Raw genomic sequence first — 21459 nt, 5'->3', positions numbered from 1 at the left:
TAGAATGCCCTCTTAAAGTGTTATAAATATGCAGCCAGTCCTCAACCTCCGACACCGTGGAAGAAAACTGAAAAAGCATCATCTATTGGCTTAAATTAAATTCCTCAGCACCCAATTCTTCTTTTGTCTCAATTCAATCCCAAAAGATGTCGCTGATTCCAAGCTTCTTTGGCGACCGACGAAGCAACGGCTTCGATCCCTACGCTCTCGACCTCTGGGACCCCCTCAGGGACTTTCCATTCCGTTCGTCACTTTCCACCTATTTCCCCGAATCTTCTCGGGAAGTTTCGGCTTTTGCGAACGCCCGGATCGACTGGAAGGAGACACCAGAAGCCCATGTTCTCAAGGCGGATCTTCCGGGGCTCAGGAAAGAGGAAGTGAAGGTGGAGGTCGAAGACGACAGAGTGATTCAGATAAGTGGAGAGAGGAACGTGGAGAAGGAGGACAAAAACGACACTTGGCATAGGGTGGAGCGCAGCAGCGGCAAGTTCTTGCGGCGTTTCAGGCTGCCGGAGAACGCCAAGATGGATCAGATTAAGGCTGCAATGGAGAATGGGGTTCTCACTGTCACGGTCCCGAAGGTGGAGACCAAGAAGCCCGATGTGAAGGCTATCCAAATTTCGGGCTGAATATAAATCAGTCTTAACAAGTCATCTCTCCAATGCGACATGTGGTCTACATAGCAGTATAATAAGCGTCCGTGTGATTTTATCTCTGTTGGTTGTTTGAAAATGAGAGTGTTTTGAGTCTTGTCGTTTTCATGTGTGGAGCTAATTCCAGTGCTGGATGTAATGTTAAGTGAATGTAATAAACGTATTAATAATAAAGTTGTTGTTTTCTGCAATATAATTTCATAAATGTAATAAGTGTATTCTGTTTCAGGGAGCATCAAAAAATCTCAATCTGATGGAATGGGATAAACTCTGGAGCATTAATAAGAAGATCATTGATCCTGTGTGCCCCCGACATACTGCTGCCGTTGAAGAAAGGCGTGTGCTGTTGACCCTGACAAATGGTCCTGAGGAACCATTTAGCCGCATCATACCTAGGCATAAGAAATATGAGGGTGCTGGGGAGAAGTGTACGACATACACAAAGAGGATATGGATTGAGCATGCTGATGCCGAATCCATCTCGGTAGATGAGGAAATAACATTGATGGATTGGGGAAATGCCATAGTAAAGACAATAGAGAAGGGCCAAGATGGGATCATCACACAGTTGACAGGGGTTTTGCACCTTGAAGGATCTGTCAAGACCACAAAGTTGAAGCTTACTTGGCTGCCTGAAACAAGTGAACTAGTTAACCTCACACTGGTGGAGTTTGACTATCTAATTACAAAGAAGAAGGTACGTGCTAGTTAACTGATAGTGTAAGCTTTTTTAATCAGGAAATGTAAATTCATTCTGGAGTGGTAATACGAGTAATTATCTTCATATGAAATATTAAAACATTAGGGTGGAAAAGTTTAGTAACAACCAGATTGACCATTGTTTTTTTGATACTCTCATTCCAACAAAATCTTGCACCAAGCGATTTCTTGGTTATAATCTGCTGACATCAATGCAGATGTCAAAGTTTTTCATATTTGTGTCCAAATTTTTAAAACCTTAACAAGTATACCTTTTCATTTATTAACTTGTGAATCTAGTCCACTGAAACACTGTGTCATATGTGCTAACTTGTGGCAGAATTTTAGTTATGTGCTTGTGGCTAAATGGATAAGCTTGTTTTCTATAATCAAGTCGTATAAACAGTGGTATCCTAAATTGTGTTTGAGCAAAATTGCTTGTAAGTCATGCACTAATATATAAGTAGGTACTGTTGTATTTTATTTCACTTTTTGGTGGACTGACATAGGAATTTTAATATTTGGGTCCATAATGAGCTAGATCAATTCTATAAGTACTTGAGGAAGCCATGTACTCTCACCCTACATATATAAATGAAGTTAGCCCATTAGACTTCATCATTAGAGTAATTAGGGTTGAGAGACTAGTGCCCCTACACACACAACACAACAGGACAAATGGAGGAAGATGGCAGACTCATCTTCTAACAAAGAAGGTATGTTTTTACATTCTTTTCATTTTTGTTCACATGCTATGGAGTAAGACAGATTTATTTAATGAAATTCTAACAATTGGTATCAGAGTCTTCTATCTCTTTTCTCCATGGCTGTAATAAATCTTGTTGTTTTAAATATTATTATTATTATTATTATTTTTGTGAACAATAAGATTTGCGTTAAACTTGCGTTTGAACTGTTTTTTCTTTTTGAGGTTATTCATAAAATCGTATGGGTTATCACTACAATTTTTTTTTTTTTTTTTTTGGTTTATTTTCTTTGGTGAATGAACGAGATATTGAATCCAGCTGGCCACTACACCCAAAAAAAAAAAAAAAAAAAAAAAAAAAAAATCAGCGTTTTTTATTTTATTTTGTGGATGCCTTGGCCGAAGGCCTCACAATTTCCATGGCGGCCTAGGTATTTGCACTGTTTACAAACATATCTATATCTATTTTAGATCCTGTCTGCACCTGGTACGAGTGCCTGGTACGAGTGGGTTCTCATGTTTCATTCGTAATGGAATCCAAAGAACAAAATTTCAAAACAAAGCTTGAAATGGTAATGGAATCCAAAGGACAGAAAAAAGCCATGTAAAAGTCAAAAATAAATAAATAAAATAAAATTTGCCTAAAAAAGACAATTTTATTGTTTATGCGTGAAAATTACTAGATGCTCAGGCTTAACGCCCATCTCTGACAGCAATTAAACTGAAGCATAAACACAATGTGTTTTTTTTTTTTCTTTTTTTTAACAAAGCTTGATCACATATGTGTAAAAGAGGTTTCCGCTTAATCTGGAGTGTGGCCTGTGTGTGTTTTTCTTTGATTTTGGGTTTGCTTTGTATTTTGAAGTATAAGGTCTTAACCGTTTATATATATATATATATATATATATATATATATATATATATATATATATATATTTTTAAAAAAAAAGGTTAAGATGGACATGCTGGAGCGACGAGGCTTTTGCATTGACATTGATTTACTTTTTTTAGAAAAACATAACATTTCATTCAATAATACTATGAGCATAAAACTCTTACATCACAGAGCAAAGCTCTGAAGCAACCATAGCATAAATCTATAAGATTACCAGGTTTAGTACAAGATTCAAGATCAATCCGCTAACCCATGACTAAAATCAGATTTAATACTAGATCTGTGACAGACAGACTTAACCAAATGCATGGATAGCAATTATTCCTTGACCCTGAGAGCGGAAAGACTCTCATGTCGAAACTCTTCCTCCTCGACCCAAAGGTCAGGATAATGATCACATCCACAACCCAAAGGCCTAGACCAAAACTAATTAATCCGAAGGCGACATAGATCGAGTGAGAGGGGAAAAAGCCTTATTACAAACCGAACAAAACATGAAAATTAAACAATACAGGGAAAAAACACACGCCAAAACACAAATACATCTTAAAAAAGCAACATAATAGAGAAATAAAACAAGAAAAAAACAGCGCACTCCGATCACGCACACCCCGGGAACCGAAAACCGAAGGGGCGTTGGAAGCTCATCGTGGCGGGGACGCGTCGAAAGGCCCAACAGTGGACGGTGGGCGGCAAACAGGCGCGGAGAAGACCAACAAAGCATGACCTGAAAACAACCACAAACAAGGAAAAAAAAAAAAAAAAAAAAAAAACAACCAGGAGCCACCAAAATAGGGAAAAAACAGGGAAAATGAGCACAAAGTGGGAAGACGGTAGTCGGAAGGGAGCCGGACCCGTGCAGGCTGGAAACCGCCGCGTAAGGGGCGTGGGAGCTCAACGCAGTGGGGACGCATGAAAGAAAACCCTAATAGCGGGCAGCGAAGCGGCGACACAGGTCGGCGGCGACCACAGACAAAATCCGAACCCACAAAGAGCCAAACAAGGCCAAGGAGCCCGCTGCAGAAAATGAAGGCAGGGAAAGAAAAGCGGCAGGGAATGGGCAAAAACGGGGAAAAACGAAGGGGGAAAGGAGCGGCAAGGAAGGGGAAGAGAGGAGACACTGGGGTTAGGGCATCAGGTAAATAACTAGCACCGGAGCGAGGAGGACGAGGGGAGGAGGGAGGCTGCCAAACGGCCAACCCTCCTCCCCTATATGGCTGAAGGGTTTCGCTTTTCTCTCTGGCGGCTAGAGAGAAAAGAGATGGCTAATTCATTTTTGGACATTTATTTACTTATTTACCAAACAAAGCAAGTTAAAGATTGAAGCATGTGTCGTGACTTCTTGAATTTCTTTTGACACTTGTGTCACTTTATAATTTTTAAATCTTTGTGAACTTATCATAGATTCATGTCATTTTATGTCAAATTATGAGTTGCTTATATTTTTAATAAACTTGGATTTATTGGATATAAGGATTTGGCGGAAAGGAGATTGGATTCAATTGCGGTATTTGTTTTGAGATTATTAAGTTTTTGTGCAGTATTTATTTCAACAATGTGTCTTATTTTTGTGAATATATATACACATTGTTTTGTTTCTTTTTTAGGGGAAACTTCAGAAAACTCCCATGAACTTCCAGCCGTTTTGACATACCTCCCATGAATTTTCAAAATAATCACTTAGGCCCCTTGAACTTTGATTTTTTCTCACTTTGGACCTTTTAACTTTTTATACCCATTTTATCCTCAACCAAAACTACGTCATTTTGGACTCCAAAACTACACCGTTTTGGGCTTCAAAACTACATCACCACCCAACCCAAAACGACATCGTTTTGAGCACCCAACCCAAAACGACGTCATTTTGAGCATAATATTAAAAAAAAAAACGAAATCAGGGTGGCTTCAGCCACCCCCTTGACCAAAATGGGGTGGCCGGACCACCCCATTTTTGGCCAAGGGAGTGGCTGAGCCACCCCCTGGCCGGTCTGGGGGTGGCCGGACCACCCCCTTAGCCATGGGGGTGGTTCGGCCACCCCCAAAAGGCCAAAAAAAAAAAAACAAGGGGGGGGGGGGATCGGGTGCATTTGGGGGTGGCCGGACCACCCCCTTGGCCATGGGTGTGGTTCCACCACCCCCAGATCGGCCAAGAGCCACCCCTGATTTTTTTTTAATTAATTAATTTTGCTTTTCCTTTAAAAAAAAAAAATTAATTCCTAAAACGACGTCGTTTTGGGTTGGGTAGGTGTTGTAGGTTTAGGACACAAAACGACGTAGTTTTGGGGGAGGGTAAAATGGGTATAAAAAGTCAAATTGTTTGACTTTAACGTTAAAAGGGTCTAAAGTGAGAGAAAACCAAAGTTCATGGGGCCTAAGTAAGAGTTTTGAAAATTCAGGGAGGTATGTCAAAACGGCTGAAAGTTCAAGGGGGCTTTCTGAAGTTTCCCATTTTTTTTATGTATACATATGGTTTTGAGTATACATATATATTTTTTTATCCCTAACAAATGAGGGTTTTGACAACTGCATGATATTTATTTCAATCATGTGTGATGTTTATTTTGATTGAAATATTTTTTGTCGAGCATAAATTGTTAATGTGTTATACAGTATATTTATGTTCAACATAAAAATTCATGCTTTATGGTGCACGGATTGACAATTTCCTGCATGCATGTTAAATGTGGAACATAGAATCCAACATTTTTTTATTTCCTTTGTCATGGACAACATGTGTTTTTTGAGCCAAGAGTTTTTAAGTATTATTTCTTGGAGATGTATCATTATGAGAGTAGTAAATTATATATACTCATAAAATTTGGTCATCCTCCCATCAATTGATAAAATAAAAATGATGCAACTCTTGTATATGTGACACTCTATGATTTGTAAAATAACTCACATATAAGAGAAAGTTGAGTCAATGTAAAAGAAACTCACACGTGAGTGAGAGATTTGTTGTAAATGCACGTGTGAGTGTTATGTCACATATCGAGAAATAAAAAGAAAGGGGTAAGTATTATATTAAAAAAAAAAATGTTAATATATGCATATTTTGTATACACATTGTTTAGTATACATTGTTCATAATATTTGTAATACTGAAATATGTGGTTATGAACAAATGCTAATTTTCAGGTATGTGTTATAATAAAAGGGTGCGCATATTATTTTTGCTTGTGAAATTATATGCATTCGTTTTGAGATATTTATGTGAATTTATATACATTCTTATTGAGATTAAGAAATTTTGTGCAATATGAATAATTGTGTTGTGTATAAAATCGATGATTTTGACCGGTTATGTTCTCACCTATCGTGGGACAAACTGTGATAAATTATTGGATTTTATCACAAATTCAATAAATGTTTTTTTTTTTTTGCGAACGAATAATTATGTTACATATAAAATTGATGAATTTGACCAGTTATGCTCTCACCTATTGTGGGACTAACTGCGATAAATTGTTAGATTTTATTGTTAATTCAATAAAGGGTTTTGCGAATCTTGAGAGCATTGGTATGTTTAATACATGATACATTATTGCCCTTATTGTAATTCAGTGATACCGTGCATGTTGTGTAATTTGGTGGTTGCCACAATTTTGTATTATTTTGATTGAATGTTTTTAGTGTCTATTGGTTAAATCTCCAGTTTGTTTGAAAGATATCTTGGGGTAAATCTAGAGATTATTTGTGCATATAAAATTCTTATTTAATGGAACAAAATTCAATTTTTGTCCATAATATTTTATAATGATTATCAAGTAATTTTTAATATGTTGTGTCTTTATTATTGTAAAGATGTACTTGGTAACCGTTTTAATGAGTTATGTGAAAATATTTCTGGACTAAGTGAGACATATAAATGGATTTCTTTTCCATTTTTACCTAATAATTTTTTTTTTTTAAGATGAGATATACAATTTATGACTAATGTTCATTTTGATTATGATTGGAGCTGATATTTATGATTTTCTGTTATCTTCCAATTGAAGTTGAACTACTTGTATGTATAATGATATTCACTTAAAGATAAATAAACTTTTGGTTAAATGTTCATAGATTTTATGTATATCAAAGTGAATGATTTTGAATGGTTATGTACCCGCCTATCGTAAGACTAATCATGATAAATTATTAGGATTTACTGTTTCAATGTGGATAATGTTGTTATACACCAAAGTGAATGATTTTGAATGGTTACGTATCTACCTATCGTGGGACTAATCATGATAAATTATTGGATTTGATTCAACGTGGATAATGTTGTACATCAAAATGAATGATTTTAAGTGCTTACATACTCGCATATCGTGAGACTAGCCATGATAAATTATTGGATTTTATTGGATGTTATTCAAAATAAATAAATAAATATATGCAAGGTTATTATTTTGTGAACTGTTATACCAAGGTCCATATGGATAATTACTTTGCCCTATAAGTAAATTATTATTTGGTAGGTTGCTTAGGACAATGAAGAAAATGGTTAGATATTTTGCACTTAGTTACCTAGTCTCATCCTCTCGATGATGGGTTATTTCAAGTATTTATATTTAATTATTTTGCTTTATCATGCGTAGAAGTCAATTGTGTGTTGCGCATTCTAGCATAGAATTTGATAAGCAAAAAAAAATAAAAAATAGTGCGTAAGAGTCTATTGTGTACTATGGACTCTAACATGGAGTTGATATAAAAAAATAATGCGTAAGAGTCAATTGTGTGTTGTTGACTCTAGCATGAATGTGAGATAAAAATAATGCGTAAGAGTTCATTATGTGTTAGAAACTCTAGCATGAAATTGAGATAAACATAATATGTAAGAGTCAATAGTGTGTTACAGTCTCTAGCAAGGATTTGACAAAAAAAATAGTGTGTAAGAGTTCATTATGTGTTAGAGACTCTAGCATGAATTTGAGATGAAAATAATGTGTAAAAGTGCAATGTGTATTGCGAACTCTAACATGTGTGTAAGATAAAAATCTTACTATTCGGTGAATGAGAATATTTATGAGTGTATATTATGTTTTCACATGCATCATAAATTTATTGTGACATCCTCAATCCATGGTGATCCTGACATGGTTATCTTGGAAAGACGCATATTGTGAAAATATGATAACTTCTAGATCTCAATACCTCCAAGCAATCATATTTGCATTAACTGTGTGCAGCTTGATGTACACTTAAGTATGTACATAAAATTATATGATTATATTGTTGGTGTATTTGGTAAATACTTGAATCACTTGAAAGCTGAAAAGAAGTACTAAGGTACTTGCGGGGCTGTTAGGGACTTTGTGTTAACGTAATGGTAATTCACATTCTTGATGTAGTTGGATATTGTGATGCCGATTATTTTGTTTGTCAAGGTATTTGTGATGGGGGAAGAACTACTACGCGAAAAAGTATCATACAAAATACAAACACTTATAGCTTCCTCAACTATTGAGAAATGCATATTGTGTAGCTTATTGTGAGGCTACATGTCAGAATACATAGCTGCAGAATTTTATCTCAGGGCTAGGTAGTCTAAATACCATTGTGATGCTGTTAGAGATATTTTGAGTTATGTCTGCAGCAATTTTCTCTCTTGGAATACTAGGAGCTCCTTACGATACAAGCATATTGACATAAAAATATTTATGTCTGCAGCAATTTTCTCTCTTGGAATGCTAAATTGATCTTTGTGGTTTAAGGTTTGATAAATAGCTCACTAGGATTTATAAATGTGAAACATTCACTGTGGTAAGCGAAAAAAAAAAAAAAAAAAGAAGTATTATTTAGCATTACTCTTTAAACAATGATTTATCTAAGAGTTTTTTTTTTAATTGAAAGGGGGAAAAGATGCTCCACTCTTGATCAATAAGGAAGAGAGAATGAGAGAACATAAAGGAATGTTACCAAACACAAGGTGGATAGCAACTTATTTGGTGTTTTGGTTGCATTCTCTTAGGTTCTCTCATTATCTCTTCCTTAGAGATCAAAAGCGAAAAAGACCATTCTTTGTAACCTCTTAGATTGATGGAAAGATCCTCATTCTAAGAGTTGAATGATGTGAGGATATAGCTCAGATGCAAGAGCTTTGCTCTTGCAATTGTGGCTCATTGTGTTTACGGGTTGAATGTCTAATTGTTAGATTATAATAATAATATCTTGTACTTGAATTAGTGGCTCACTTTTCTAAATAATGGGAAAGAGGACTGAAATATGTTACATAAAATACTAATAAGACAAAGATGGGATGTTAAAAAATGTAGAGGATGTAGGATGGACAGTTGGTCAGATCTAGTATAGATCGTAAATAGACAGTAGTTAACAGCTTGATGCACTATATTATTGTAATGCATCATTTACAATAAAGAACAAAAAATAACTAAAAACTAGATATAAAATATATATTAAAAAAAAGATAAATCAAAGGAGGTGATCAAGCCATTCCGAAATCATCAACAACGTTAAGCGAGTGGTTCGACCACCTCTGATCAGCTTGGATGTGACTTTATTACTTTTCATAATCATTAAAAGTAGTTGGACCATTCAAAACGTCAAATTGCGTGCCCTAATTTAGCATTTTTTTTCTTCCCAATAATTATTAGGAGCAATGATGCAAAATAGTTACTAGTGAAAAGTGACAACAGATTTGTGGAGGATACTTGAAGAATTTTTATTGGGCGGGCCCTGCTCTCTCGTTAATGAACTTTCTAGCCAGTGTTAGATTATTCGCGAAAGCACCAGAGATAAGATGATGTTCGAAGCCCATTAGGCCGACAGAGCACCAGAAGGTTCCTAAAGAACAAGGCCCTCGAAAGTACTAGAATGCCCTCATAAAGTGTTATAAATATTCAACCAGTCCTCAATCCCCGACATCGTGGAAGAAAACTGAAAAAGCATCATCTATTGGCTTAAATTAAATTCCTCAGCACCCAATTCTTCTTTTGTCTCAATTCAATCACAAAAGATGTCGCTGATTCCAAGCTTCTTTGGCGACCGACGAAGCAACGGCTTCGATCCCTTCGCTCTCGACCTCTGGGACCCCCTCAGGGACTTTCCATTCCGTTCGTCACTTTCCACCTATTTCCCCGAATCTTCTCGGGAAGTTTCGGCTTTTGCGAACGCCCGGATCGACTGGAAGGAGACACCAGAAGCCCATGTTCTCAAGGCGGATCTTCCGGGGCTCAGGAAAGAGGAAGTGAAGGTGGAGGTCGAAGACGACAGAGTGATTCAGATAAGTGGAGAGAGGAACGTGGAGAAGGAGGACAAAAACGACACTTGGCATAGGGTGGAGCGCAGCAGCGGCAAGTTCTTGCGGCGTTTCAGGCTGCCGGAGAACGCTAAGATGGATCAGATTAAGGCTGCAATGGAGAATGGGGTTCTCACTGTCACGGTCCCGAAGGTGGAGACCAAGAAGCCCGATGTCAAGGCTATCCAAATTTCGGGCTGAATATAAATCAGTCTTACCAAGTCATCTCTCCAATGCGACATGTCGTCTACATAGCAGTATAATAAGCGTCCGTGTGATTTTATCTCTGTTGGTTGTTTGAAAATGAGAGTGTTTTGAGTCTTGTCGTTTTCATGTGTGGAGCTAATTCCAGTGCTGGATGTAATGTTAAGTGAATGTAATAAACGTATTAATAATAAAGTTGTTGTTTTCTGCAATATAATTTAATAAATGTAATAAATGTATTATTCTGTTTCAGGGAGCATCAAAAAATCTCAATCTGATGGAATGGGATAAACTCTGGAGCATTAATAAGAAGATCATTGATCCTGTGTGCCCCCGACATACTGCTGCCGTTGAAGAAAGGCGTGTGCTGTTGACCCTGACAAATGGTCCTGAGGAACCATTTAGCCGCATCATACCTAGGCATAAGAAATATGAGGGTGCTGGGGAGAAGTGTACGACATACACAAAGAGGATATGGATTGAGCATGCTGATGCCGAATCCATCTCGGTAGATGAGGAAATAACATTGATGGATTGGGGAAATGCCATAGTAAAGACAATAGAGAAGGGCCAAGATGGGATTATCACACAGTTGACAGGCGTTTTGCACCTTGAAGGATCTGTCAAGACCACAAAGTTGAAGCTTACTTGGCTGCCTGAAACAAGTGAACTAGTTAACCTCACACTGGTGGAGTTCGACTATCTAATTACAAAGAAGAAGGTACGTGCTAGTTAACTGATAGTGTAAGCTTTTTTAATCAGGAAATGTAAATTCATTCTGGAGTGGCAATACAAGTAATTATCTTCATATGAAATATTAAAACATTACGGTGGAAAAGTTCAGTAACAACCAGATTGACCATTGTTTTTTTGATACTCTCATTCCAACAAAATCTTGCACCAAGCGATTTCTTGGTTATAATCTGCTGACATCAATGCAGATGTCAAAGTTTTTCATATTTGTGTCCAAATTTTTAAAACCTTAACAAGTATACCTTTTCATTTATTAACTTGTGAATCTAGTCTACTGAAACACTGTGTCATATGTGCTAACTTGTGGCAGAATTTTAGTTATGTGCTTGTGGCTAAATGGATAAGCTTGTTTTCTATAATCAAATCGTATAAACAGTGGTATCCTAAATTGTGTTTGAGCAAAATTGCTTGTAAGTCATGCACTAATATATAAGTAGGTACTGTTGTATTTTATTTCACTTTTGGGTGGACTGACATAGTAATTTTAATATTTGGGTCCATAATGAGCTAGATCAATTCTATAAGTACTTGAGGAAGCCATGTACTCTCACCCTACATATATAAATGAAGTTAGCCCATTAAACTTCATCAGGTCATTAGAGCAATTAGGGTTGAGAGATTAGTGCCCCTACACACACAACACAACAGGACAAAGAGAGGAAGATGGCAGACTCATCTTCTAACAAAGAAGGTATGTTTTTACATTCTTTTCATTTTTGTTCACATGCTATGGAGTAAGACAGATTTATTTAATGAAATTCTAACAATTGGTATCAGAGCCTTCTGTCTCTTTTCTCCATGGCTGTGATAAATCTTGTTGTTTTAAATATTATTATTATTATTATTATTATTATTATTATTATTATTTTTGTGAACAATGAGATTTGCGTTAAACTTGCGTTTGAACTGTTTTTTCTTTTTGAGGTTATTCATAAAATCGTATGAGTTATCACTACAATTTTTTTTTTTTTTTTTTTGGTTTATTTTCTTTGGTGAATGAACGAGATATTGAATCCTCTTTTTTCTTCGTTTATTTTCTTTGGTGAATGAACGAGATATTGAATCCAGCTGGCCACTGCACTGAAAAAAAAAATCAGCGTTTTTTATTTTATTTTGTGGATGCCTTGGCCGAAGGCCTCACAATTTCCATGGCGGCCTAGGTATTTGCACTGTTTACAAACATATTTATATCTATTTTAGATCCTGTCCGCACCTGGTACGAGTGCCTGGTACGAGTGGGTTCTCATGTTTCATTCGTAATGGAATCCAAAGAACAAAATTTCAAAACCAAGCTTGAAATGGTAATGAAATCCAAAGGATAGAAAAAAGCCATGTAAAAGTCAAAAATAAATAAATAAAATAAAATTTGCCTGAAAAAAGACAAAATTTCATTGTTTATGCGTGAAAATTACTAAATGCTCAGGCTTAACGCCCATCTCTGACAGCAATTAAACTGAAGCATAAACACAATGTGTGTTTTTTTTTTTTTTTTTTTTTAACAAAGCTTGATCACATATGTGTAAAAGAGGTTTCCGCTTAATCTGGAGTGTGGCCTGTGTGTGTTTTTCTCTGATTTTGGGTTTGCTTTGTATTTTGAAGTATAAGGTCTTAACCGTTTATGTTTATATATATATATATATATATATATATATATATATATATATATAAAGGTTAAGATGGACATGCCATAGATGGAGCGATGAGGCTTTTGCATTGACATTGATTTACTTTTTTTAGAAAAACATAACATTTCATTCAATAATATCACGAGCATAAAGCTCTTACATCACAGAGCAAAGCTCTGAAGCAATCATAGCATAAAGCTATAAGATTACCAGGTTTAGTACAAGATTCGAGACCAATCCGCTAACTCATGACTAAAATCAGATTTAATACTAGATCTGTGACAGACAGACTCAACCAAATGCATGGATAGTAATTATTCCTCGACCCTGAGAGCGGAAAAACTCTCATGTCGAAACTCTTCCTCCTCGACCCGAAGGCTAGGATAATGATCACATCCACAACCCAAAGGCGTAGACCAAAACTAATTAATCCGAAAGCGACATAGATCGAGTGAGAGGGGAAAAAGCCTTATTACAAACCGAACAAAACATGGAAATTAAACAATACAGGAAAAAAACACACGCCAAAACACAAATGCATCTTAAGGAAGCAACAGAATAGGGAAATAAAACAAGAAAAAAACAGCACACTCCGATCACGCACACCCCGGGAACCGAAAACCGAAGGGGCGTTGGAAGCTCATCGTGGCGGGGACGCGTCGAAAGGCCCAACAGTGGACGGTGGGCGGCGAACAGGCGCAGAGAAGATCAGCAAAGCAGGACCTGAAAACAACCACAAACAAGAAAAAAAAAAAAAAAAAAAGAGGAAAAAAACAACCAGGAGCCACCAAAATAGGGAAAAAACAGGGAAAATGAGCACAAAGTGGGAAGACGGTAGTCGGAAGGGAGCTGGACCCGTGCAGGTTGGAAACCGCCGCGTAAGGGGCGTGGGAGCTCAACGCGGTGGGGACGCATGAAAGAAAACCCTAATAGCGGGCAGCGAAGCGGCGACACAGGTCGGCGGCGACCACAGACAAAATCCGAATCCACAAAGAGCCAAACAAGGCCAAGGAGCCCGCTGTAGAAAATGAAGGCAGGGGAAGAAAAGCGGCAGGGAATGAGCAAAAAGAGGGAAAAACGAAGGGGAAAGGAGCGGCAAGGAAGGGGAAGAGAGGAGACACTGGGGTTAGGGCATCAGGTAAATAACTAGCACCAGAGCGAGGAGAACGAGGGGAGGAGGGAGGCTGCCAAACGGCCAACCCTCCTCCCCTATATGGCTGAAGGGTTTCGCTTTTCTCTCTGGCGGCTAGAGAGAAAAGAGATGGCTAATTCATTTTTTGACATTGATTTACTTATTTACCAAACAAAGCAAGTTAAAGATTGAAGCATGTGTCGTGACTTCTTGAATTTCTTTTGACACTTGTGGCACTTTATAATTTTTAAATCTTTGTGAACTTATCATAGATTCATGTCATTTTATGTCCAATTATGAGTTGCTTATATTTTTAATAAACTTGGATTTATTGGATATAAGGATTTGGCGGAAAGGAGATTGGATTCAATTGCGGTATTTGTTTTGAGATTATTAAGTTTTTGTGCAGTATTTATTTCAACAATGTGTCTTATTTTTGTGAATATATATACACATTGTTTTGTTTCTTTTTTAGGGGAAACTTCAGAAAACTCCCCTAAACTTTCAGCCGTTTTGACATACCCCCTATGAATTTCCAAAACTCTCACTTAGGCCCCTTGAACTTTGGTTTTCTCTCACTTTTGACCTTTTAACTTTTTATACCCATTTTATCCTCAACCAAAACTACATCACCACCCAACCCAAAACGACATCGTTTTGAGCACCCAACCCAAAACGACGTAATTTTGAGCATAATATTAAAAAAAAAAAAAAAAAAAAAACGAAATCAGGGTGGCTTCAGCCACCCCCTTGGCCACGGGGGTGGCCGAGCCACCCCCAAAAGGCCAAAAAAAAAAAAAACGAGGGGGGTGGGGGGGTGGGGATAGGGTGCATTTGGGGGTGGCCGGACCACCCCCTTGGCCATGGGTGTGGAGCCACCCCTGATTTTTTTTTTTAATTAATTAATTTTGCTTTTCCTTTAAAAAAAAAAAAAATTAATGCCTAAAACGACGTCGTTTTGGGCTGGGTAGATGTTGTAGTTTTAGGACACAAAACGACGTAGTTTTAGGGAGGGTAAAATGGGTATAAAAAGTCAAATTGTTTGACTTTAACGTTAAAAGGGTCTAAAGTGAGAGAAAACCAAAGTTCATATGGCCTAAGTAAGAGTTTTGAAAATTCAGGGAAGTATGTCAAAACGGCTGAAAGTTCAGGGGGGCTTTCTGAAGTTTCCAATTTTTTTTATGTATACATATGGTTTTGAGTATACATATTTTTTTTTTATCCCTAACAAATTAGAGTTTTGACAACTGCATGATATGTATTTCAATCATGTGTGATGTTTATTTTGATTGAAATATTTTTTGTCGAGCATAAATTGTTAATGTGTTATACAGTATATTTATGTTCAACATAAAGATTCAAGCTTTATGGTGCACGGATTGACAATTTCCTGCATGCATGTTAAATGTGGAACATAGAATCCAACATTTTTTTTATTTCCTTTGTCATGGACAACATGCGTTTTTTGAGCCAAGAGTTTTTAAGTATTATTTCTTGGAGATGTATCATTATGAGAGTAGTAAATTATATATATTCTCATAAAATTTGGTCATGCTCCCATCAATTGATAAAATAAAAATGATGCAACTCTTATATATGTGACACTCTATGATTTGTAAAATGACTCACATATAAGAGAAAGTTGAGTCAATGTAAAAGAAACCCACACGAGAGTGGGAGATTTGTTGTAAATGCACGTGTGAGTGTTATGTCCCATATCGAGAAATAAAAAGAAAGGGGTAAGTATTATATTTAAAAAAAAAAAAAGTTAATATATGCATATTTTGTATACACATTGTTTAGTATACATTGTTCATAATATTTGTAATACTGAAATATGTGGTTATGAACAAATGCTAATTTTCAGGTATGTGTTATAATAAAAGGGTGCGCATATTATTTTTGCTTGTGAAATTATATGCATTCGTTTTGAGATATTTATGTGAATTTATATACATTCTTATTGAGATTAAGAAATTTTGTGGAATATGAATAATTGTGTTGTGTATAAAATCGATGATTTTGACCGGTTATGTTCTCACCTATCGTGGGACAAACTGTGATAAATTATTGGATTTTATCACAAATTCAATAAATGTTTTTTTTTTTTTTTTTTTTTTTTTTTTTTGTGAACGAATAATTATGTTACAAATAAAATTGATGAATTTGACCAGTTATGCTCTCACCTATTGTGGGACTAACTGCGATAAATTGTTAGATTTTATTGTTAATTCAATAAAGGGTTTTGCGAATCTTGAGAGCATTGGTATGTTTAATACATGATACATTATTGCCCTTATTATAATTCAGTGATACCGTGCATGTTGTGTAATTTGGTGGTGCCACAATTTTGTATTATTTTGATTGAATGTTTTTAGTGTCTATTGGTTAAATCTCCAGTTTGTTTGAAAGATATCTTGGGGTAAATCTAGAGATTATTTGTGCATATAAAATTCTTATTTAGTGGAACAAAATTCAATTTTTGTCCATAATATTTTATAATGATTATCAAGTAATTTTTAATATGTTGTGTCTTTATTATTGTAAAGATGTACTTGGTAACCGTTTTAATGAGTTATGTGAAAATATTTTTGGACTAAGTGAGACATATAAATGGATTTCTTTTCCATTTTTACCTAATAAATTTTTTTTTAAGATGAGATATACAATTTATGACTAATGTTCATTTTGATTATGATTGGAGGTGATATTTATGATTTTCTGTTATCTTCCAATTGAAGTTGAACTACTTGTATGTATAATGATATTCACTTAAAGATAAATGAACTTTTGGTTAAATGTTCATAGATTTTATGTGCATCAAGGTGAATGATTTTGAATGGTTATGTACCCACCTATCGTAAGACTAATCATGATAAATTATTAGGATTTACTGTTTCAATGTGGATAATGTTGTTATACACCAAAGTGAATGATTTTGAATGGTTACGTATCTACCTATCGTAGGACTAATCATGATAAATTATTAGATTTGATTCAATGTGGATAATGTTGTACATCAAAATGAATGATTTTAAGTGCTTACATACTCACATATCGTGAGACTAGCCATGATAAATTATTGGATTTTATTGGATGTTATTCAAAATAAATAAATAAATATATGCAAGGTTATTATTTTGTGAACTGTTATACCAAGGTCCATATGGATAATTACTTTGCCCTATCAGTAAATTATTATTTGGTAGGCTGCTTGGGACAATGAAGAAAATGGTTAGATATTTTGCACTTAGTTACCTAGTCTCATCCTCTTGATGACGGGTTATTTCAAGTATTTATATTTAATTATTTTGCTTTATCATGCGTAGAAGTCAATTGTGTGTTGTGCATTCTAGCATAGAATTTGATAAGCAAAAAAAAAAAAAAAAAAAAAAAAAAAAAAGTGCGTAAGAGTCTATTGTGTACTATGGACTCTAGCATGGAGTTGATATAAAAAAATAATGCGTAAGAGTCAATTGTGTGTTGTTGACTCTAGCATGAATGTGAGATAAAAATAGTGCGTAAGAGTTCATTATGTGTTAGAAACTCTAGCATAGAATTGAGATAAACATAATATGTAAGAATCAATTGTGTGTTGCAATCTCTAGCAAGGATTTGACAAAAAAAATAGTGCGTAAGAGTTCATTATGTGTTAGAGACTCTAGCATGAATTTGAGATGAAAACAATGTGTAAAAGTGCAATGTGTATTGCGAACTCTAACATGTGTGTAAGATAAAAATTTTACTATTCGGTGAATGAGAATATTTATGAGTGTATATTATGTTTTCACATGCATCATAAATTTATTGTGACATCCTCAATCCATGGTGATCCTGACATGGTTATCTTGAAAAGACACATATTGTGAAAATGTGATAACTTCTAGGTCTCAATACCTCCAAGCAATCATATTTGCATTAACTGTGTGCAGCTTGATGTACACTTAAGTATGTACATAAAATTATATGATTATATTGTTGGTGTATTTGGTAAATACTTGAATCACTTGAAAGCTGAAAAGAAGTACTAAGGTACTTGCGGGGCTGTTAGGGACTTTGTGTTAACGTAATGGTAATTCACATTCTTGATGTAGTTGGATATTGTGATGCCGATTATTTTGTTTGTCAAGGTATTTGTGATGGGGGAAGAACTACTACGCGAAAAAGTGTCGTACAAAGTACAAACACTTATAGCTTCCTCAACTATTGAGAAATGCATATTGTGTAGCTTATTGTGAGGCTACATGTCAGGATACATAGCTGCAGAATTTTATCTCAGGGCTGGATAGTCTAAATACCATTGTGATGCTGTTAGAGATATTTTGAGTTATGTTTGTAGCAATTTTCTCTCTTGGAATACTAGGAGCTCCTTACGATACAAGCATATTGACATAAAAATATTTATGTCTGCAGCAATTTTCTCTCTTGGAATGCTAAATTGATCTTTGTGGTTTAAGGTTTGATAAATAGCTCACTAGGATTTATAAATGTGAAACATTCACTGGAGTAAGCGAAAAAAAAGAAAAAAGAAAAAAGAAAAAAAAAGTATTATTTAGCATTACTCTTTAAACAATGATTTATCTAAGAGTTTTTTTTTTAATTGAAAGGGGGAAAAGATGCTCCAAGCATCTTTTCCACTCTTGATCAATAAGGAAGAGAGAATGAGAGAACACAAAGGAATGTTACCAAACACAAGGTGGATAGCAGCCTATTTTGTGTTTTGGTTGCATTCTCTTAGGTTCTCTCATTCTCTCTTCCTTAGAGATCAAAAGCGAAAAAGACCATTCTTTGTAACCTCTTAGATTGATGGAAAGATCCTCATTCTAAGAGTTGAATGATGGGAGGATATAGCTCAGATGCAAGAGCTTTGCTCTTGCAATTGTGGCTCATTGTGTTTACGGGTTGAATGTCTAATTGTTAGATTATAATAATAATATCTTGTACTTGAATTAGTGGCTCACTTTTCTAAATAATGGGAAAGAGGACTGAAATATGTTACATAAAATACTAATAAGACAAAGATGGGATGTTAAAAAATGTAGAGGATGTAGGATGGACAGTTGGTCAGATCTAGTATAGATCGTAAATAGACAGTAGTTAACAGCTTGATGCACTATATTATTGTAATGCATCACTTACAATAAAGAACAAAAAATAACTAAAAACTAGATATAAAATATATATTAAAAAAAAGATAAATCAAAGGAGGTGATCAAGCCATTCCGAAACCATCAATAACGTTAAGTGAGTGGTTCGACCACCTCTGATCGGCTTGGATGTGGCTTTATTACTTTTCATAATCATTAAAAGTAGTTGGACCATTCAAAACGTCAAATTGCATGCCCTAATTTAGCTTTTTTTTTTTCTTCCCAGTAATTATTAGGAGCAATGATGCAAAATAGTTACTAGTGAAAAGTGACAATAGATTTGTGGAGGATACTTGAAGAATTTTAATTGGGCGGGCCCTGCTCTCTCGTTAATGAACTTTCTAGCCAGTGTTAGATTATTCGCGAAAGCACCAGAGATAAGATGATGTTCGAAGCCCATTAGGCCGACAGAGCACCAGAAGGTTCCTAAAGAACAAGGCCCTCGAAAGTACTAGAATGCCCTCATAAAGTGTTACAAATATGCAACCAGTCCTCAATCCCCGACATCGTGGAAGAAAACTGAAAAAGCATCATCTATTGGCTTAAATTAAATTCCTCAGCACCCAATTCTTCTTTTGTCTCAATTCAATCACAAAAGATGTCGCTGATTCCAAGCTTCTTTGGCGACCGACGAAGCAACGGCTTCGATCCCTTCGCTCTCGACCTCTGGGACCCCCTCAGGGACTTTCCATTCCGTTCGTCACTTTCCACCTATTTCCCCGAATCTTCTCGGGAAGTTTCGGCTTTTGCGAACGCCCGGATCGACTGGAAGGAGACACCAGAAGCCCATGTTCTCAAGGCGGATCTTCCGGGGCTCAGGAAAGAGGAAGTGAAGGTGGAGGTCGAAGACGACAGAGTGATTCAGATAAGCGGAGAGAGGAACGTGGAGAAGGAGGACAAAAACGACACTTGGCATAGGGTGGAGCGCAGCAGCGGCAAGTTCTTGCGGCGTTTCAGGCTGCCGGAGAACGCCAAGATGGATCAGATTAAGGCTGCAATGGAGAATGGGGTTCTCACTGTCACGGTCCCGAAGGTGGAGACCAAGAAGCCCGATGTCAAGGCTATCCAAATTTCGGGCTGAATATAAATCAGTCTTAACAAGTCATCTCTCCAATGCGACATGTCGTCTACATAGCAGTATAATAAGCGTTCGTGTGATTTTATCTCTGTTGGTTGTCTGAAAATGAGAGTGTTTTGAGTCTTGTCGTTTTCATGTGTGGAGCTAATTCCAGTGCTGGATGTAATGTTAAGTGAATGTAATAAACGTATTAATAATAAAGTTGTTGTTTTCTATTTTAATTTGACATTGCCAACACATACAAGCACAATCTTTGGGGATGTGTTAAGGTTAGAAATTGCTTGATTGTCTGCAAATTAATGTTCTTTTTAGCTAAAATTTGGTTATGGTAACAAAAACACCCAAAGTTGAGAAATATAATTTGGATAAATGAGTAAGAGAGATTTACGTTTGTTTTGGTGTTTGAATTCATCATTAGAATTCTAAGAGTAACGTTAAAAACAATACACTAATATTTGTGGCAGCTTCTAGTAGTTATTGGATTATTTTTTGTTAATAAGAGTTTGAGCTTGTTGTAGTTATTGGATTATATTTTTTTAATAAGAGTTTGAGCCAAGTATTATTAGACTTTGACATGTTAGGGACATAATATTTGCAAGATATTTGTGTAGTATATAATATTTTTCTTATTTTAAAGTCATTCGGGGCATGTGAAATTGTAGAGACTATGAGAAAAGTTCCTACAAATATGCTTTTGCTGTTCAATTAGTTTGTTTGTTCAAATGGATTCCTAGTCGAACAAAAAGTCCTTAAGCCTTGTTTGGTAATGGACATGTCAAATTCCATTTTTTTTCAATTTCTTAACATTTTTATTTTTTATATCATATCACTTATTTTTTATTATTATGCAAAAAAAAAAATATACCACAAAACACACACACACACATATATATATATAACTTTTGTCATTCAAAAACTTTAAATCTTCTATTTATTTTATATCACATCAATCACTTTAAAAAAAAAATACTACTTACCAAGTTTATTACCAAACAGGCTCTTACTGTTCTCTGCCTTTGTCAAACCCTCTCACAACTCTTCCCATTTTAAGGATAAGAAAATTGTTGAAATGTTGATCCAAACAAAGAGTAATGCTATTTTTTACATCAATTTCATATAGATTAATATAGTGTGTTTTAAGTAATTTTTTTTTTGTTTATTTTTAAAGTGACAAATATGAAAAGATATTTAAAACATCTTATATGAGTCGAGATGAAATGGGTGTGGATAGTATCATTCTTAAGATCCAAAACATATGGTTGTCTTTTTCTAAAACCAACAATAAGATACTTAAAAAAGCAAAAAGAGAAAAGAAAAACAA

General features: G+C 35.5%; 3 protein-coding genes and 2 pseudogenes across 3 annotated transcripts; all 5 read left to right on the top strand.

Annotated features, from left to right (window-relative positions):
• The first annotated feature begins 49 nt into the window (after positions 1–49).
• LOC132164407 (18.5 kDa class I heat shock protein) lies at positions 50–840 on the top strand. Its single transcript, XM_059574915.2, has one exon. It carries the CDS (start codon positions 147–149, stop codon positions 627–629), a length of 483 nt encoding a protein of 160 aa, XP_059430898.2. The 5' UTR covers positions 50–146; the 3' UTR covers positions 630–840.
• Positions 841–858: 18 nt separating this feature from the next.
• On the top strand, positions 859–2087 carry LOC132164408 (glutamate--tRNA ligase, cytoplasmic pseudogene; annotated as a pseudogene).
• A 7713-nt stretch (positions 2088–9800) lies between these two features.
• Positions 9801–10611, top strand: LOC132164330 (18.5 kDa class I heat shock protein-like). The gene has a single exon (XM_059574823.2). It carries the CDS (start codon positions 9918–9920, stop codon positions 10398–10400), a length of 483 nt encoding a protein of 160 aa, XP_059430806.2. The 5' UTR covers positions 9801–9917; the 3' UTR covers positions 10401–10611.
• Positions 10612–10644: 33 nt separating this feature from the next.
• Positions 10645–11390, top strand: LOC148584267 (glutamate--tRNA ligase, cytoplasmic pseudogene; annotated as a pseudogene).
• Positions 11391–19553: 8163 nt separating this feature from the next.
• Positions 19554–20359, top strand: LOC148584266 (18.5 kDa class I heat shock protein-like). The gene has a single exon (XM_088518967.1). The coding sequence runs from the start codon at positions 19659–19661 to the stop codon at positions 20139–20141; it is 483 nt and encodes a 160-aa protein (XP_088375093.1). The 5' UTR covers positions 19554–19658; the 3' UTR covers positions 20142–20359.
• The last annotated feature ends 1100 nt before the right edge of the window (positions 20360–21459 follow it).

Source organism: Corylus avellana, chromosome 8 (assembly GCF_965113065.1).
Source record: "Corylus avellana chromosome 8, dhCorAvel1.hap1.2, whole genome shotgun sequence".
NCBI classification, from domain to species: domain Eukaryota; kingdom Viridiplantae; phylum Streptophyta; class Magnoliopsida; order Fagales; family Betulaceae; genus Corylus; species Corylus avellana.
This window is presented reverse-complemented; position numbering and strand designations above follow the sequence as displayed.